The sequence below is a fragment of the Malaclemys terrapin genome, chromosome 21, assembly GCF_027887155.1.
Source record: "Malaclemys terrapin pileata isolate rMalTer1 chromosome 21, rMalTer1.hap1, whole genome shotgun sequence".
In the NCBI taxonomy this organism is placed as follows: domain Eukaryota; kingdom Metazoa; phylum Chordata; order Testudines; family Emydidae; genus Malaclemys; species Malaclemys terrapin.
Genome location: NC_071525.1, coordinates 825960 through 841739, shown reverse-complemented (window position 1 = coordinate 841739; position 15780 = coordinate 825960). Strand labels below are relative to the sequence as shown.

At 60.3% G+C, this 15780-nt stretch overlaps 2 protein-coding genes across 2 annotated transcripts; both read left to right on the top strand.

The window, feature by feature from the left end:
- Positions 1 to 282: 282 nt before the first annotated feature.
- Positions 283 to 2698, top strand: CKS1B (CDC28 protein kinase regulatory subunit 1B). The gene is made up of 3 exons (XM_054010815.1): positions 283 to 406; positions 811 to 938; positions 2078 to 2698. The coding sequence occupies exons 1-3, from the start codon at positions 348 to 350 to the stop codon at positions 2128 to 2130; spliced, it is 240 nt and encodes a 79-aa protein (XP_053866790.1). The 5' UTR covers positions 283 to 347; the 3' UTR covers positions 2131 to 2698.
- A 2840-nt stretch (positions 2699 to 5538) lies between these two features.
- FLAD1 (flavin adenine dinucleotide synthetase 1) lies at positions 5539 to 15018 on the top strand. Its single transcript, XM_054011076.1, has 8 exons — positions 5539 to 5570; positions 6747 to 6971; positions 7606 to 8365; positions 9546 to 9693; positions 12054 to 12152; positions 13214 to 13403; positions 14252 to 14325; positions 14669 to 15018. Exons 2-8 carry the CDS (start codon positions 6813 to 6815, stop codon positions 14802 to 14804), a joined length of 1566 nt encoding a protein of 521 aa, XP_053867051.1. The 5' UTR covers positions 5539 to 5570; positions 6747 to 6812; the 3' UTR covers positions 14805 to 15018.
- Positions 15019 to 15780: the final 762 nt, after the last annotated feature.

Below are 15780 nucleotides of genomic sequence, written 5' to 3'. Positions count from 1 at the left end.
TAGGAACGCACGCTCCTTTCCACCCCGCCCAACGAGCGCCAGGGCGGAACGCACGCGCCCCTTCTCCGGGCTTGGCCAATGAGAGCGCAAGGGGAGCCGGGCGGGGACACGCCCCCTGCTGGACTTAGTCAATCGCGTCTCGGGCGATCACGTGAGAGGAGTTCGCCCCGCCTCCTCCAGCTGGACCAATGGGCGCGGGGGGCGGCGGCGTTTGAAAGCGGCGGTTGAGGTCGGTGGGGGAAGGAGGGGGGCTGCGGGCGGGCGGAGGGCAGCGCGAGACCTACCAAGGCGTCGCGACGGCCCGGGAGCGCGCAGAGGCCGCCGGGAAGGGGGCGGACCGCGGGAGCATGGCGCACAAACAGATCTATTACTCGGACAAGTACGACGACGAGGAGTTCGAGTACCGGTGAGAGGGGGCGGGGCTCCCCCCGGGCCCGTGTCTGGCGGCTCCGGCCGGGGCCAGGCCCGAACCCGGCCTTGGGGCCAGACGCGAGCCCGGGGATGTGGCCGGGCAGGGGCGCGGGCGGGGCCTGGCGTCGAGTCTCTCACCCCGCCCTCACCCTGCTGTGTGGACGGGAAACCCGGGCCTGACACGAGCCTAACCCCTTCCAACAGCTTCGCTTCCAAGGCCGACCCCCCCCCCCCCCCGGGCCGCTGACAATCCGCTCCCGGCCGCAGCGTGCCCACCCCTGGGCTGACCGGTGCCCCGTCTGGCCCGGGACCCTAGGGGAAGGGGGAGCAGGTCACTGAGGGGCTGGTGGGCGAATGCTGAACGTACCTGTCATGTTGAATTCTTCCTCCTGCCTGCAGGCACGTGATGTTACCAAAAGATATCGCCAAACTGGTCCCTAAAACACACCTGATGTCTGAATCCGAATGGCGGAACTTAGGAGTTCAACAGAGCCAAGGCTGGGTCCATTACATGATCCATGAGCCAGGTTAGTTGGCCGTGATTCACGTCACTAAGCCTATGGGCTACTTCACTCGTCTGGGATCTTGATTAAAGTTATAGTCATTCGCGTTAGAATGAAAACTGACACTTCGTGGTGCTAGATTTGATGGGGTTTAGCACACTTGGAGATGGCTGGGAGCCAAAATCCTATCGGGTACCGGATACGGGGCAGGTTTTGTGCTGCGTTCACATGTGTAATCATAATGACTTCAGTGGGAGTTAAATATAAGTCAGGAGAGTGGAATTTGGCCCCCAGCTGGCTTACTCACTCAACAGCCGGAGCATCCAATTTCCTGCAATGCTAAAAGTCTGCAGCCGGCCGAGCCTTCTGTTCCTAATGGTGATGAGCGTTTAAAAGAGAACTGGATAAATTCATGGTGGTTAAGTCAATTAATGGCTATTAGCCAGGACGGGTAAGGAATGGTGTCACTAGCCTCTGTCTGTCAGAGGATGGAGATGGATGGCAGGAGAGAGATCACTTGATCATTGCCTGTTAGGTCCACTCCCTCTGGGGCACCTGGCATTGGCCACTGTCGGTAGACCGGATACTGGGCTAGATGGACCTTTGGTCTGACCCGGTACGGCCTTTCTTATGTTCTTATATGAGCTTTGCAGAAAGACAGTGCCCATTTCAAAATCAGAATTTAGAGACTCCTGCTATTGCAGTTCCTTCCTAGGAGAATCCCTGCCCCCCTTTAATGGGATATAAACCCTGCTGCATGCTAGTGGGGCTGCTGTTTACGGTAGAGCTGTCACCCAACTGGCCTGGGGAAAGAACTGAAGCTGAGTGTTCAGTCTGCCAAGTGAGGCACGGAAGGACAGGGTATTGCAGAAGTGATCTTTGTAGTAATAGGGGATGTTGTCATCAACCAACTGGGATTCCCTTTTCTGCAAGCTTGAGCACATGAGGGAGACGAAATCTAAATTGTGAGTGTATATAATGACACACCTGGCTAAAGGGGCTTCTGGCAAATTAGATCAGACTGTCGGTATCAATTTACAGGGCTCTGGGTCTGTGGTTTTATTCCCTTTCTAAACATTGCAGACTAGGGAATAAGTGAACAGAATGCTTGTGCATTTTACCCTGCAGATTGTCCTAATGCTCTGCTCTCCATCCCCTCTCAGAGCCTCACATATTGCTGTTCCGACGGCCACTGCCAAAGAAGCCAGAAAAATGAACCTGTGACGTCTGACCTGTGTACAGAACCTCCCCTCTCTGTCTTCTCTTAGATACATGCACCTTTGGGGGCTTTGTCTCCTGTTTTAAATATCTGACACGTTTCAATACATTAAAACTCCTGGCGATTTAACTTCAAGCAAATCCAATCATCATGACAATAGTGGCTGGTAGAAAATGACTTGACTCAAAACTAGAGTCTGGCTTTTACATATGAAATATCTGTTGTATAGAACCCAATGATTCTTACCTACTGAGTGTGTCAATGCTCTCCTGAGCACTACTTGAGCAGAGAGATTTTAACTGCAAAATCTAGACTTCAACAGTTGAACCATAAATATTTTAACATTGTTTGGCACGTGATAGTTGCTGCTTGTACCTTATACTCCAGGGGGTATGTTGGACTTTATTCCAGGTGGACACTGTATCCACTTGCTTGGCATCTGCTTTAACACTGTTTGATATGTATTTTTGAATCTGTATTTTTGAATAATTTTTAAAGTTCTAGAAAGCCTGTTCAAAATCTGTGGTTGAAGTCCTTCAATAAAGAGGAAGTTTTTTTTAAAATACATGGGTTTCCTCTCATTCATCTGAAACAATCCTCTCTGCCACCTTTTGTTGTCTAAACACTGGATATTGTTCCCCCCCCCCCCCCCCCCCCTCCCCCCCCCCCCCCCCCCCCCGGGAGTGGGTGGTGCTAACACATGCCTTTGTTTTGTTTCATTAGTTTCAAGTGTTAATCCTCCACAGATGTGTAGAGAGAAATAACTTTGCAGGATTCTGGTAACGTGCCTTAATCTCATTTGCTCTCAGAAAATCTTTCCTAAAAGAGATGAGACTATTTAACTCTTTAAAAGGCTTATTACCTCACTACTAAGTACCCAAGGAGTCTCTAAAAATGTCTAAGACACGCCCCCACCCTTTGTCTACAAAATTAGCCTTGATGCCCCAACGTGAACTTTTGGTCCAACAAGGCAATAATCATAGTAAGAGTTTAAGTATGGTTAGGTCTGCAGCATTCAAGGTTTAGAACAGGGGTCCTCAATCTGGGGGTTGGGACCCCTTAGGGGGTCACAAGGTTATTACGTGGGGGTCGTGAGCTGTCCGCCTCCACCCCAAACCCCACTTTGCCTCCAGCATTCATAATGGTGTTATAAATTAAAAAACACTATTTTATATATTTAAGGGGGGGTTGCACTCAGAGGCTTGCTATGTAAAAGGGGTCACCAGTGCAAAAGTTTGAGACCCACTGGTTTAGAAGACCTCCCACAGTCTAACTAGATGGCTAAAGCAGGTTTTCCTAGGGGGGAGATTTCCTATGTCCTTTTTGGAGTCTGTATCTGCAATTGATGTACAGCTCCTCTGCTTTTCTCATAGAGAAACAGGTCAAGCACTTGACTCTGGGTAGCTGCAGGCCTCTGACTTCTTGAATCCTAGTCAGCCCCCTTACTGGCAGCTTTTTTTTTAGTGGGTCATGACTGAGCAGTGAAGCAAGGAGCTAGTTCCCTGTAAAGTGGTATGGGCAGGAACCATACCCCTAGTGCTAACGGCCAACAGCTAATAATACCTGAAACAGTCTACCGGAGCCAGCTCCAGCCTGGTGGCCATAGGCAGGGCCCCATGGTGTAGGGAGGGAAGGGTGCCACAATCCCAGTACCATGAAACTCACAGGGAAGGGTGCATGCCTAGCACCCCCTGGGCTGGGCAGTGAGCCCAATCCCTGCAGCATGCCAGGATCCCAGCACCAGGGGGAAGGGTGCCGAGGTAGGGCCTCATGGGGTGGGCAGGCAGTGAGCCCAGATCCGGGCCCAGGGGAGGGTGCCGATGTAGGCCCTCATGGGGTGGGCAGCGAGCCCGGATCCAGGACCCGGGGGGGGGGGCAGGGAAGGGTGCTCAGGAGGGCAGCGAGCCCGGATCCAGGACTGGGGGCAGGGGGCAGGGAAGGGTGCTCAGGAGGGCAGCGAGCCTGGATCCAGGACTGGGGGGGGGCGGGCAGGGAAGGGTGCTCAGGAGGGCAGCGAGCCTGGATCCAGGACCCGGGGGGGGGGGCAGGGAAGGGTGCTCAGGAGGGCAGCGAGCCCAATCCCTGCAGCATGCCAGGATCCCAGCACTAGAGGGACGGGTGCCGAGGTAGGGCCTCATGGGGTGGGCAGCGAGCCCGGATCCAGGACCCGGGGGGGGGGGGCAGGGAAGGGTGCTCAGGAGGGCAGCGAGCCCGGATCCAGGACTGGGGGCAGGGGGCAGGGAAGGGTGCTCAGGAGGGCAGCGAGCCTGGATCCAGGACTGGGGGGGGGCGGGCAGGGAAGGGTGCTCAGGAGGGCAGCGAGCCTGGATCCAGGACCCAGGGGGGGGGGGGCAGGGAAGGGTGCTCAGGAGGGCAGCGAGCCCGGATCCAGGACTGGGGGGGGGCGGGCAGGGAAGGGTGCTCAGGAGGGCAGCGAGCCTGGATCCAGGACCCGGGGGGGGGGGGGGCAGGGAAGGGTGCTCAGGAGGGCAGCGAGCCCAATCCCTGCAGCATGCCAGGATCCCAGCACTAGAGGGACGGGTGCCGAGGTAGGGCCTCATGGGGTGGGCAGCGAGCCCGGATCCAGGACCCGGGGGGGGGGGGGCAGGGAAGGGTGCTCAGGAGGGCAGCGAGCCCGGATCCAGGACTGGGGGCAGGGGGCAGGGAAGGGTGCTCAGGAGGGCAGCGAGCCCAATCCCTGCAGCATGCCAGGATCCCAGCACTAGAGGGACGGGTGCCGAGGTAGGGCCTCATGGGGTGGGCAGCGAGCCCGGATCCAGGACTGGGGGCAGGGGGCAGGGAAGGGTGCTCAGGAGGGCAGCGAGCCCGGATCCAGGACTGGGGGCAGGGGGCAGGGAAGGGTGCTCAGGAGGGCAGCGAGCCTAATCCCTGCAGCATGCCAGGATCCCAGCACTAGAGGGACGGGTGCCGAGGTAGGGCCTCATGGGGTGGGCAGCGAGCCCGGATCCAGGACCCGGGGGGGGGGGCAGGGAAGGGTGCTCAGGAGGGCAGCGAGCCCAATCCCTGCAGCATGCCACGACCCCAGCACTAGAGGGGGGCCACGGACACGCTCGGACTGTGGCCACGCCCTGTGCATCAGCGCCCCCTGCCGGAGAAACGTGGAGGAACCTCAGCGCCCCGCCCACGGGGAAGATGCAGGCCAATCGGCTTGCTAGGACGTTCCATTGCTGGGAGGAACCCTCCACGGGCTGCAATGGTTCAGCCCCTGCCCCGAGAAGAGCAGGAGTCTTCCGGCTCCGATGTACGTCACTTTCTCTCGGGTCAAGACTGGCCAATCAGCGCATTCACAGTCTCCCTGTCTACTGACTGGCATCCCGACTATCCAATGAAAGGAGAGAGGGCCGGTGGAGGTGGGGCTTCACTCGCTGTGGGCTGGGGAGGCGGGTCCGGGACTGGAGGCGCTGAGCTGCCAGCGGGTGGGGGTGGCCGGACTCCTGGGTTCTCTCCCCGGCTCTGGGAGGGGAGTGGGGCCTGGGGGCCAGGACTCCTGGGTTCTCTCCCCGGCTCTGGGACGGGAGTGGGGGCTGGGGGCCAGGACTCCTGGGTTCTCTCCCCGGCTCTGGGACGGGAGTGGGGGCTGGGGGCCAGGACTCCTGGGTTCTCTCCCCGGCTCTGGGACGGGAGTGGGGGCTGGGGGCCAGGACTCCTGGGTTCTCTCCCTGGCTCTGGGACGGGAGTGGGGGCTGGGGGCCAGGACTCCTGGGTTCTCTCCCTGGCTCGAGGAGGGGAGTAGGGGCTGGTGGTTAGAGCAGGGGGCCTGGGGGCCAGGACTCCTGGGTTCTCTCCCTGGCTCTGGGACGGGAGTGGGGGCTGGGGGCCAGGACTCCTGGGTTCTCTCCCCGGCTCTGGGACGGGAGTGGGACCTGGGGGCCAGGACTCCTGGGTTCTCTCCCTGGCTCTGGGACGGGAGTGGGGGCTGGGGGCCAGGACTCCTGGGTTCTCTCCCCGGCTCTGGGACGGGAGTGGGGGCTGGGGGCCAGGACTCCTGGGTTCTCTCCCTGGCTCTGGGACGGGAGTGGGGGCTGGGGGCCAGGACTCCTGGGTTCTCTCCCTGGCTCGAGGAGGGGAGTAGGGTCTGGTGGTTAGAGCAGGGGGCCTGGGGGCCAGGACTCCTGGGTTCTCTCCCTGGCTCTGGGATGGGAGTGGGGGCTGGGGGCCAGGACTCCTGGGTTCTCTCCCTGGCTTGAGGAGGGGAGTGGGGGCTGGGGGCCAGGACTCCTGGGTTCTCTCCCTGGCTCAGGGAGGGGAGTGGGGGCTGGTGGTTAGAGCAGGGGGGCTGGGAGCCAGGACTCCTGGGTTCTCTCCCTGGCTCTGGGACGGGAGTGGGGGCTGGTGGTTAGAGCAGGGGGGCTGGGAGCCAGGACTCCTGGGTTCTCTCCTTGGCTTTTGGAGGATAGTGGGGTTTAGTGGTTGGGGGCTGAGAACCAGGACTCCTGGGTTCTTTTCCCAGCTATGCCCCCACTCATTGTCTGACCCTTTGTTTCTGGCTCTCATACCCAGTCTCTCTACTTTGGGTCATTTCTGTGCTCTCTCGGGTGTTCATATTGATGCCGCCTTAGCATCCTTGTGAGCACTCTGATGTTCGGTTGCAGGTGCTGTTGTCTTGGAGATGCCTGGGTGTCATCTCTAGAGCTGGGGGGACCTGACTGCAGGGGCCCATGCACTGGGCCCTCAGGATCTGTAGGAGCATTGGGTGGGTGGGACGGGAGAGCAGGCCTTTCCAAGCCATGGCTGCGCAGAGCAGCACCTTCCCTGCGCAGAATGGCCACGATGCCGTCACAGCCGGGATCATCATCATCGGAGATGAGATCCTGAAGGTACGATACTGGCGCTGCACTGTGCACTCCCCAGCTGCCCTGTCCGCTGCGCCATGTCTGTGTTTGGGATCAGGCTCCAGATTGACAGAGACTGGGACAATTTCTCAGGCTGGCCATGAACTTTATCTTCCCCCACGCTTGGCCAGATTGCATCACCCATGCTCACCTTGGTAGCTCCTCACACTGCGGGTCGACTCGGGCCTACTCAGCAGGATGGAGGGGCCCCCATTTAGCCGTAAGCTAGTGGAACTCACCCTAGAGTCCCAGTCGAGTTTTATTGAGGGGCCTAGCTAGGACATCCCCATTGTGGGGAGGTCGAAGGGCACGGGCTGGTAAATGTTCAGTGTCAGCACCTTCCCCCTGAGGGTCTGAAAAGTCCCAGGCATTAACCACTAGTCCCCTCTCCCTCCCAGAGACAGGGATGGAACCCAGGAGTCCAGGCTCCCAGTCCCCCCGCTCTAACCACTAGTCCCCACTCCTTCCCAGAGACAGGGATGGAACCCAAAAGTCCTGGCTCCCTGCCCGCCCGCTTCCCTCCCCCCCCACAGGCATCTCCTAGTTCTGCAGCATGTGGCCAGTGGTGATGCACTGTGCCTTTGCTGGCTGGGTTATCTCACAATATTTTTGCCTCCAGGGACTCACCCAGGACACAAACTCCTTCTTCATGTGCCGGAAGCTGCGGTCGCTGGGAGTGAAAGTTGCCAGAATCTCCGTGGTCCCCGATGACGTCGATACTATCGCCACGGAGATCTCCTCCTTCGCAGCCAAGTTCACCTATGTGCTGACATCGGGGGGCATCGGCCCCACCCATGATGATGTGACCTTTGAGGCGGTGGCCAAAGCCTTCGGGGAGCAGGTTTGCCCCCACCCAGAGCTGGTCGCCCTGGTACACAGGTTCTTTGGCAAGACGGACGTGCGTTGCCCCGAGATGAAGCTGGCGCACGTCCCTGAGTCCTCGCTGCTCAACTATGGCACGGACAAGAGGACGGGTGATGCCATGAAATACCCCCTTGTCAGCGTGCGCAATGTCTACGTCTTCCCGGGCATCCCGGTGCTGATGGAGCGGGCACTGGAGGGGCTCGGCCACCTCTTCCGCAACGAGCAGACCCGTTTCCACTCCCGGGAGATCTACGTCAGCGCCGACGAGACGCTCCTGGCACCTGTGCTCAACCAGGCCAACGCCCACTTCGGGCACCACACGCACCTGGGCTCCTACCCTGACTGGGTCAACAATTACTACCGCGTGAGGCTGACCCTGGACTCGGAGTCTGAGCAGCACCTGGAGGAAGCCTACAGCTTCCTGATGCAGAACCTGCCCCCTGCGCTGGTCGTGCCCCTGGTGACAGACCCTGTGGCGCGGGCAGCCACAGACGTGTATGCCCTGGCTGAGTCTGGTATGGCCTGGCTGGAGTAGCTACAGGGGCATGTGGCTCTGGGGCTTGGTCCTGCTGCATATAATAGGGGCAACCGAAGCACCAGGCTCCCTCATGGTGCTTCCCACCCACCTGCCTGAGCCCGGACCTGCAGGGAACAGTTTGAAGGGGGGGTTCAGTCAGACCTGGGCCTCTGTGGAGGCTGCCAGCTCTGGTGGGTTCGGATGTGAGCACCCGTCCGGCTCCAGGCTGGTCCCTAGCCCGTTGTGCACAGGCCAACAGTCACCATGGAGTCACAGCTGGTCGTGACTGAGCTGAGCTGGCGTGGAGAGGGAGCTGCCTGGCCGTATGGTCACAGCATTGGCCTGGGATCTGGGTTCAAATCCCAGCTCTGCCATTGGCTCGGTGTGACATGGGCCACTCACTGCCTCTCCCTTCCCTGGGTCCCTGTCGATAAAACCAGCCGCTCCGTTCAGCCTGGGAGCTCTTTGGACAGGGACTGTCTCTCTCTGTGTCCATGCAGCGCCTGGCACCATGGGTGGGGCCTGTAGGCACAGCTGTAATGTGCTGCTAATGAGGATGGAGAAGGTCTCTGGAGCCTCCATGTCCTTGGGGATCAGGCAGGCCTCGTCAATGCCAGTCTAGCGAGAGCAGCCGTGCCCTCCCGGTGTGGCAGCATTGGCAGAACTCTGCTTAGAGTGGCATAGATTGTGCCGGTTCCCCGCACCGGCACGGTTCTGCCAGTATAAATGCGTCTGCGAGGGCTCGTACCAGCAGAGCTGCGTTGGTGAAATGTCCCCAGCGCTGACAGAGCGGGGCAGGGTCACCTGCCAGCGCCATGTGGGCCTTCAGATTGGGCCTCTTCCTCCCGGCACGGCTGTGCTGCACAGGCCAGGCCCGAGGCTGATGGGGATGGAGCTGAAGGATGGCTTTGCTAACCCTGTTCAGACCTCCCACCCCAAAGCCAGGCTTCCAGGGCCCTGTGGAGAGAGGGGGAGCGCTCGCAGCTGCCTGGCCAGGAGTGTAACCAGCAACCTCCCAGATGGGGCAGCCTCAGGCTTTGAGAGGCTGGGACCTACCCTGCTGGCTGCTGCACCTGCCTCATCCCTGGGTGGGTGGGAGGCTCCGACCTGCACCAAGCCCAGTCCCCCCTCGAGATCCCACCACCTGGGTCCTCGCCGACTCCTCTCCTCTGCGGCAGGTTCCGCCCTGGGCCAGAAGGTGGCAGCAGCGCTCCGGACCATCGACGAGGCCTTGGATCGGTTCAGCCTGGCCCAGATCTGCGTGGGTTTCAACGGGGGCAAGGACTGCACGGCCCTGCTGCACCTGTTCCATGCCGCCGTGCAGAGGTACCCACTGCTTCCCCCTCCTTGCTCAGGCAGGGCCCGGCCTGCATCAGAGCCCCCAGCGGGCGGGCTGGCCTGGGCATGGTGCTCAAAGGACGTGGGGTCTAGGGAGTTAGAGCAGTGGGGTGGGAGTCAGGACTCCTGGATTCTATTCCAAGCTCTAGGCAGGGCCGGCTCCAGGCACCAGCCCACCAAGCTTGTGCTTGGGGCGGCACCTGGAGGGGGGCGGCGCGGCGCTCCGGCCCCCGGGGAGAGTGGGGCCACGTCCGGGCTTGCCGCCCTCCCCCCGGCGCCCTCCCCCCGGCCGCCGGGGGGAGAGCGGAGCCCCCGCTGGGGCTCGCCGCCCTCCCCCTGGGGCTCCGGCTGCCACCCCCCCCATGGGGGGGGGGGGGGCGGCCGGCGGCTTTTTTGCCTGGGGCGGCAAAAAAGCCAGAGCCGGCCCTGGCTCTAGGAGGGGAGTGGGGGCTACTGGGGAGCGTCATAGAAATGTGGGGCAGGAAGGGACCCCACAAAGTCATCAAGTCCAGCCCCCTGCGCTGAGACAGGGCCAAGTCATGCTAGATCGTCTCTGACCGGGGTTTGTCCAACTTTCTGAAACTTCTGCCATGATGGAGAGTCCGCTGCCTCCCGCTCCAGAGTGTAACTTGTCTTCGAGTCAGAAAGATTTTCCTGAATCTGCCCTGCTGCAGATTCCGACCATCGCTGCTCGTCCTGCCTCGGGTGGAGGTGGAGTACAATTGACTCCCATCTCTATAGCAGCCTCCACAGATCTGCAGACTGTTCTCAGCTCCCCCCTCAGTCGTCTTTTCTCAAGACTGAACATGCCCCGTTTTTGAGCCTTTCCTCCCAGGTCCGGTTTTCTAAACCGTCAATCAGTTTTGTGGCTCTCCTCTGCGCCCTCCAGTTTCTCCCCATCTTCCTTAAAGGCCTGGCCTCCCTCAGCCCCACACATCCCAGTCTCCCTGCATCCAGGTGGGCTCTGCCTGCTCTCCCTCTCCAGACCCAAGCCCCCCTGCTTCCCCGCTGGGCATCTGATACCCCCGACCCCAAGCCCCCTCTGTCCATTGTCTTCTCTCCAGGTAGACAGGGTCATAAACAATGTCGCCTGGACCTCCTCTCCCCTCTTCTGTCCTCTGGCCCCTCTGGCTGGAACCGGCTGGTCAGGTCACCGGAGTCCTCTCCCCGCAGCCCATTGTCCTCCCACTGGCCAGAACCGGCTGCGACTCCTGAGCTGGGTCTCTGGGTCATCACCGGGGTCTCCATCCTCCAGGCCATCGGCTGGGTCCCAAGTTCCCTCTCCGGTCCTGTGTCCCAATGAACTCCCTCTCCCCTCACCTCTTTAAACCAGCAACACCCAGGGGCACTGAGTCCCGCCCCCTCTGCATGCAAACCACTGGAAAAAACAAGAAAATCCCCCACTCCGTCACATAGTGCAGTACCCAGAACTGGACACAGGACAGCTGGGGCCTCAGCAGTGCGTGACACTTCCACACAACTCTCCCAGGAATGTGCCCTCGTAGTGGACTTTTTTTGCAGCTGCATCGTTCTGTTGCCTCCTATTGAGTTTGTGGTCCGCTATAAGCCTCAGACCCTATCCAGCAGTGCGACCCACCCCCCCACCCCCGCCCGGCTAGTGCCCCTCTGTAACTGGGCATTTGGTTTTCCCTTCCTGACTCTCGTGCTTTGCACTCGTCTTTTCTGAATTTCATCGTGTTGATTTCAGATTCATTCTCCAATGTTGTCAAGCTCATTGTGAACTCTCATCCCATCCTCCCACATGCTTGCAACCCCTCCCAGCTTGGTGTCCTCCACATCTTTTATAAGCATGCGCTCCGCTCCATTATCCCAGCCAGCAATGAACACACTGAGCGGTACCAGAGCCAGGCTCGACCCCTGCAGGATCCCACTAGATCCGCCCTCCTACTCTGACAGTGAGTCACTGCTCACTACTGTCTGAAGACGGCCTTTGAGCCTGTTGTACACCACCTTATAGTCCTTTCGTCTAGACCCTGCTTGTGAGAATGTCTTGTGGGACTGTGTCAAAAGCCTCACTAAACTCAAGATCTCTCACATGACCTGCTTCCCCCATCCCTATCAGAGCGGGAAATTGGGCTGGCTTGGCATGACCTGTTCGTGACAGATCCATGCTGTTTGTTCCTTATCGCCCTGGTCTCCTCTGGGTGCTCTCAAGTTGATAGTTTAATAGCACGTTCCAGGGTCTGAAGTTGGTCTGACTGGTGTATAATTCCCCGGACTCCTGGGTTCTGTCCCAGCTCTGTCACTGACTCGCTGCGTGGCCCTGCGTAGGCCAGGCCAGGCGGCTGGGGGCGGTGAGTCATGGTGACGGATGTCTCTCTCTCCAGGCGATTCCCACAGCGGGAGGAGAAGTTGCAGGTGCTCTACATTCGCATCGTGTCCCCCTTCCCCGAGATGGAGCAGTTCATTCAGGCCACCACCCAGAGGTAAGAGGGGGCTGTATTTCCAGGTAGCTCCCCACCTCCCTGCAGTGGAACCGCCCAGGCAGGCTGGGCTTCAGAGGCCTCTGGCACTTGCAGGCTGGTGAACCTAACTTCAGTACCAGGCAAGTTGGTTGAAACAACAATAGAGAATGATCAGACCCAGAGCTGAACGGGACAGGTTGGGGAAGAGTCAACACGGCTTTTGTGAAGGGGAATCATGCCTCAGCACTATTTGAATTCTTTGAGGGGTCAACAACCATATGGACAAGGGTGATCTAGTTGATATAATGAACTTGGACTTTCAGAAAGCCTTTGTCAAGGTCCTCGCCAAAGGCTCTTAAGCAAAACACACAGTCATGAGAGAAAAAAGTAACTGATCAGTAACTGGTTAAAAGATAGGAAATAAAGGTTAAGAATAAATGGTCAGTTTTCACAGTGGACAGAGGTAAATAGCAGGATTCTCCAAGGATCTGTACTGGGACCAGAGCTGGTCAACATACTCATAAATGATCTGGAAAAAGGTAAATGGTGAGGTAGCCAAGTTTGCAGACGATACTAAATTACTGGAGATCGTTAAGTCAAACAAGTTACAAAGGGATCTCACACCTGGGTGACATAGTAACAAAATTCCATGTTGACAAATGCAAAGTGATGCACATTGGAAAACATCATCCCAACTCTGCATACACAATGATGGGGTGTAAACTCAAGAGAGATCTTGGAGTCATTGTGGGTAGTGCTCTGAAAACACCCACTCAGTGTGCAGTGTTGGGAATCCCCCGTGCCCTGGTTGTCCCTAAACCTCTGACTGCCAAGAGCTGGGACTGGAGACGGGGTGGATCACTGGCTACTTGCCCTGTTCTGTTCATTCCCAGCGAAGCATCAGGCACGGGCCACTGTCGAGAGACAGAACACTGGGCTGGAGGGCCCATTGCTCAGACCCAGTCTGGCCGTTCATACATTCTTATGAACCAACCAGTTCATTGGGGTGGGGGCCTTGACATCCCCCTGGGGCTTCCCCACCCTTCAATGTTGTGTCCCCTGCGGCTCTTTCTGCGTGCCAGGTACGACCTCCACCTCTGCGCAGTGCAGGGCCGCATCCAGCAGGCACTGGCAGACCTGAAGGCCCAGCACCCCCAGCTGCAGGCCGTGCTGATGGGGACGAGGAGGACTGACCCCTACTCCCGCACTCTGACGCCCATGTGTGTGACCGACCCCGGCTGGCCCGAGTACATGCGGGTGAACCCCCTGCTGGTGCGTCATGGCGCAAGGGCTGCTACTAGTGGGGCAGAGAAGTGCGGTTTGAATACAGGGCAGGGAGCTAGGACTCCTGGGTTCTATTCTAGCTCTGGGAGGGCAGTTAGCTCTAGTGGGTTATAGCAGGGGGCTGGGAATCTGGTCTAAGGGATGAGACCTTAGTCCCCCCTCTCCTGTCTGGCACTTCCTCCTACCCCACCTCTCCCCTCCCCATGGCATCCCTCCCGCCTCCCCTGGGCAGCACTGCCTCCACCCCCCCTCAGACTCTAACCCCTGTGGGTTGTCTCAGGCCCTTCCCAGCAGCGATCCAGTCCCAAGCTAGTTCTCCGGACAGATCTTTCAGACAAGCCCCAAAAAACCTGGGCTAGGAGTTAAAGCTACTGTGTGCCTGCGTCCGCGCCCCGTGGTTCCCTGTCCTGCCTTGTGCCCACGTCCGCACCCCGTAGCTCCCTGTCCTGCTGTGTGCCTGGGTCCGGGCCCTGTGGCTCCCTGTCCCGCCATGTGTCCGGGTCCAGGCCCTGTGGCTCCCTGCCCTCCTGTGTGCCAAGTCTGGGCCCCGTGGCTCCCCACCCAACTTTGTTGTTTCACCCCCCACCCCCACCCCAGCTGGCCATGCTGAGGGGATGGTCGGTGTGCCGAGAGGGAAGGCGGGGGGACAGTGACAGTCCCAGTGACTTTGAGGAAGGGATGCCAGTGGCTTGGAGCAGGGACTGGCTGAGCCCCACATAGCCCTCCCCCCCCCATGCCCATTGGGCTCACAGCCAGCTGGCCTCAAACAAGGGGAGGGGGAGCCAAGCGCCAAGGGCTCCGCACGGCTGCTGCAGTGACCTCTGTTCTGCCTCCAGGACTGGACGTACCGGGACATCTGGCAGTTCCTGCGCACGCTCTTCGTCCCGTACTGCATCCTGTATGACAAGGGGTAAGAGCCCGGCTCGGGGGGCGCTATGCCTCCCCTCCCCCAACCCTGTCACTGCTCCCCAAGCCCTCGTCCAGAAGGACCGGCTGGGCTGGGCTCCATGGCCCGGGGGGTGGGCAGCTAGGGGTCCGTGTCAGTCGGGTGTTGCCCAGGATCTGGAGGGGCGGAGTGAGGGCTGGGCAGTGTGGGAGGGGAGCTGAGGAGGGGGCAGCGTGGTGCATGAGGTCAGATGTCTGACCAGACCCGCCCCCATCCAGGATTGTGCAGGGGCTTTCTAGCACAGAAGGAGGCGCTGGGCAACGCCTTGTGCCCCCGCCCTGCTCACAGCCCCCTCCCCCTGTTGCAGCTACACCTCCCTGGGGAGCATGAGCAACACGCAGAAGAACCCGGCGCTGCGCTCCACCAACGCGCTGGGCCAGGAGAGCTACCGGCCGGCCTACCTGCTGGAGAACGAGGACGAGGAGCGCACCTCGCGCCAGTGAGGCCCTGCCAGGCAGGCCCCGGCCACAAGAACCCCCCGCTCGGCGGTGAACTGGGCTGAGCGCGGGCTGCTCCCCTGGGACACCCACCCGCGGCCTGGGGCCCTGCCTCCCAGACACCTGGAGCAGCCGTGTGCCCCCCGCCCACTGGGCACTGCTGACTGGGGCATGCGGAGGGAGGGCCTGCGGGCCCTCTGAATAAACCCATTGTACTCAGCCTCCTGCCTGTGTCTCCTGCCAGCACCGGCTCCCGGGGGGCTCAGAGCGTGGCCCCCACGGTGTGGGTCGGTGGGTACATGGCAGTCCGGCCTGAGGAGGGCGGAGGACTCTGGGAGATGGGATGTGCAGGGAATGTGACCCCTCCCTGGGCCCATTGGCAGGGTGCCCCCGGCCAGTGCTGCCTGGTCTCTGGCAGCCTCCGCTCCTGGCACCACAACTCCCCATCCGCACTCTCCCTGGGTGAGCGCCAGGGCCAGGCTCCCACTGGTGCCATCTGGCTGGGGCCCCATGCCCTGTCCAAGGGGGGGGGCCCTAGGGAGGCTGCGCCCCTTTTCCAGCAGGTTCAGTCTGGTTGGAGGCCAGGCCAGGCCCCCCGAGGGCAGGAGCGAGCAGACCTGCTCAGGCAGCAGCCCCTCCCCCACCCTGCCCGGGGCCCTATTCATGCAGCCCTTTGAGCTGCAAAGAATCCAGCCGCTTCCAGCCTCTGTCACGCGGCTCTCCCCTGCCTGCGGCAGGGCCCAGACCCGGCTCATCCCCGCATGATGCATCTCCTGGGCAGACGCCTGGCCTGGCAGCCCCGGTCCCTGACCCGCTACCCCCTGGCGCAGCTGGCCCCGTACCCCCTGCGACGGGCGGTTCGGGGCATGGTGCTGCCGGGGCCCCTCCCCAAGGGTCCTGTGGGGCTGAATCTCAGCTACTGGCTGCTGGATGTCCTGCGAGAGTGCGCCTACCTCCTGCTATGCTGCTGGTGCATCAAGGA

Coding starts and splice junctions, on each gene's coding strand:
- CKS1B (XM_054010815.1), top strand. CDS start 348: ATGGCGCACAAACAGATCTATTACTCGGACAAGTACGACGACGAGGAG. Junction 407..810: donor GACGAGGAGTTCGAGTACCG/GTGAGAGGGGGC, acceptor TCCTGCCTGCAG/GCACGTGATGTTACCAAAAG. Junction 939..2,077: donor TTACATGATCCATGAGCCAG/GTTAGTTGGCCG, acceptor ATCCCCTCTCAG/AGCCTCACATATTGCTGTTC.
- FLAD1 (XM_054011076.1), top strand. CDS start 6,813: ATGCACTGGGCCCTCAGGATCTGTAGGAGCATTGGGTGGGTGGGACGG. Junction 9,694..12,053: donor TTCCATGCCGCCGTGCAGAG/GTACCCACTGCT, acceptor CTCTCTCTCCAG/GCGATTCCCACAGCGGGAGG. Junction 14,326..14,668: donor TGCATCCTGTATGACAAGGG/GTAAGAGCCCGG, acceptor CCCCTGTTGCAG/CTACACCTCCCTGGGGAGCA.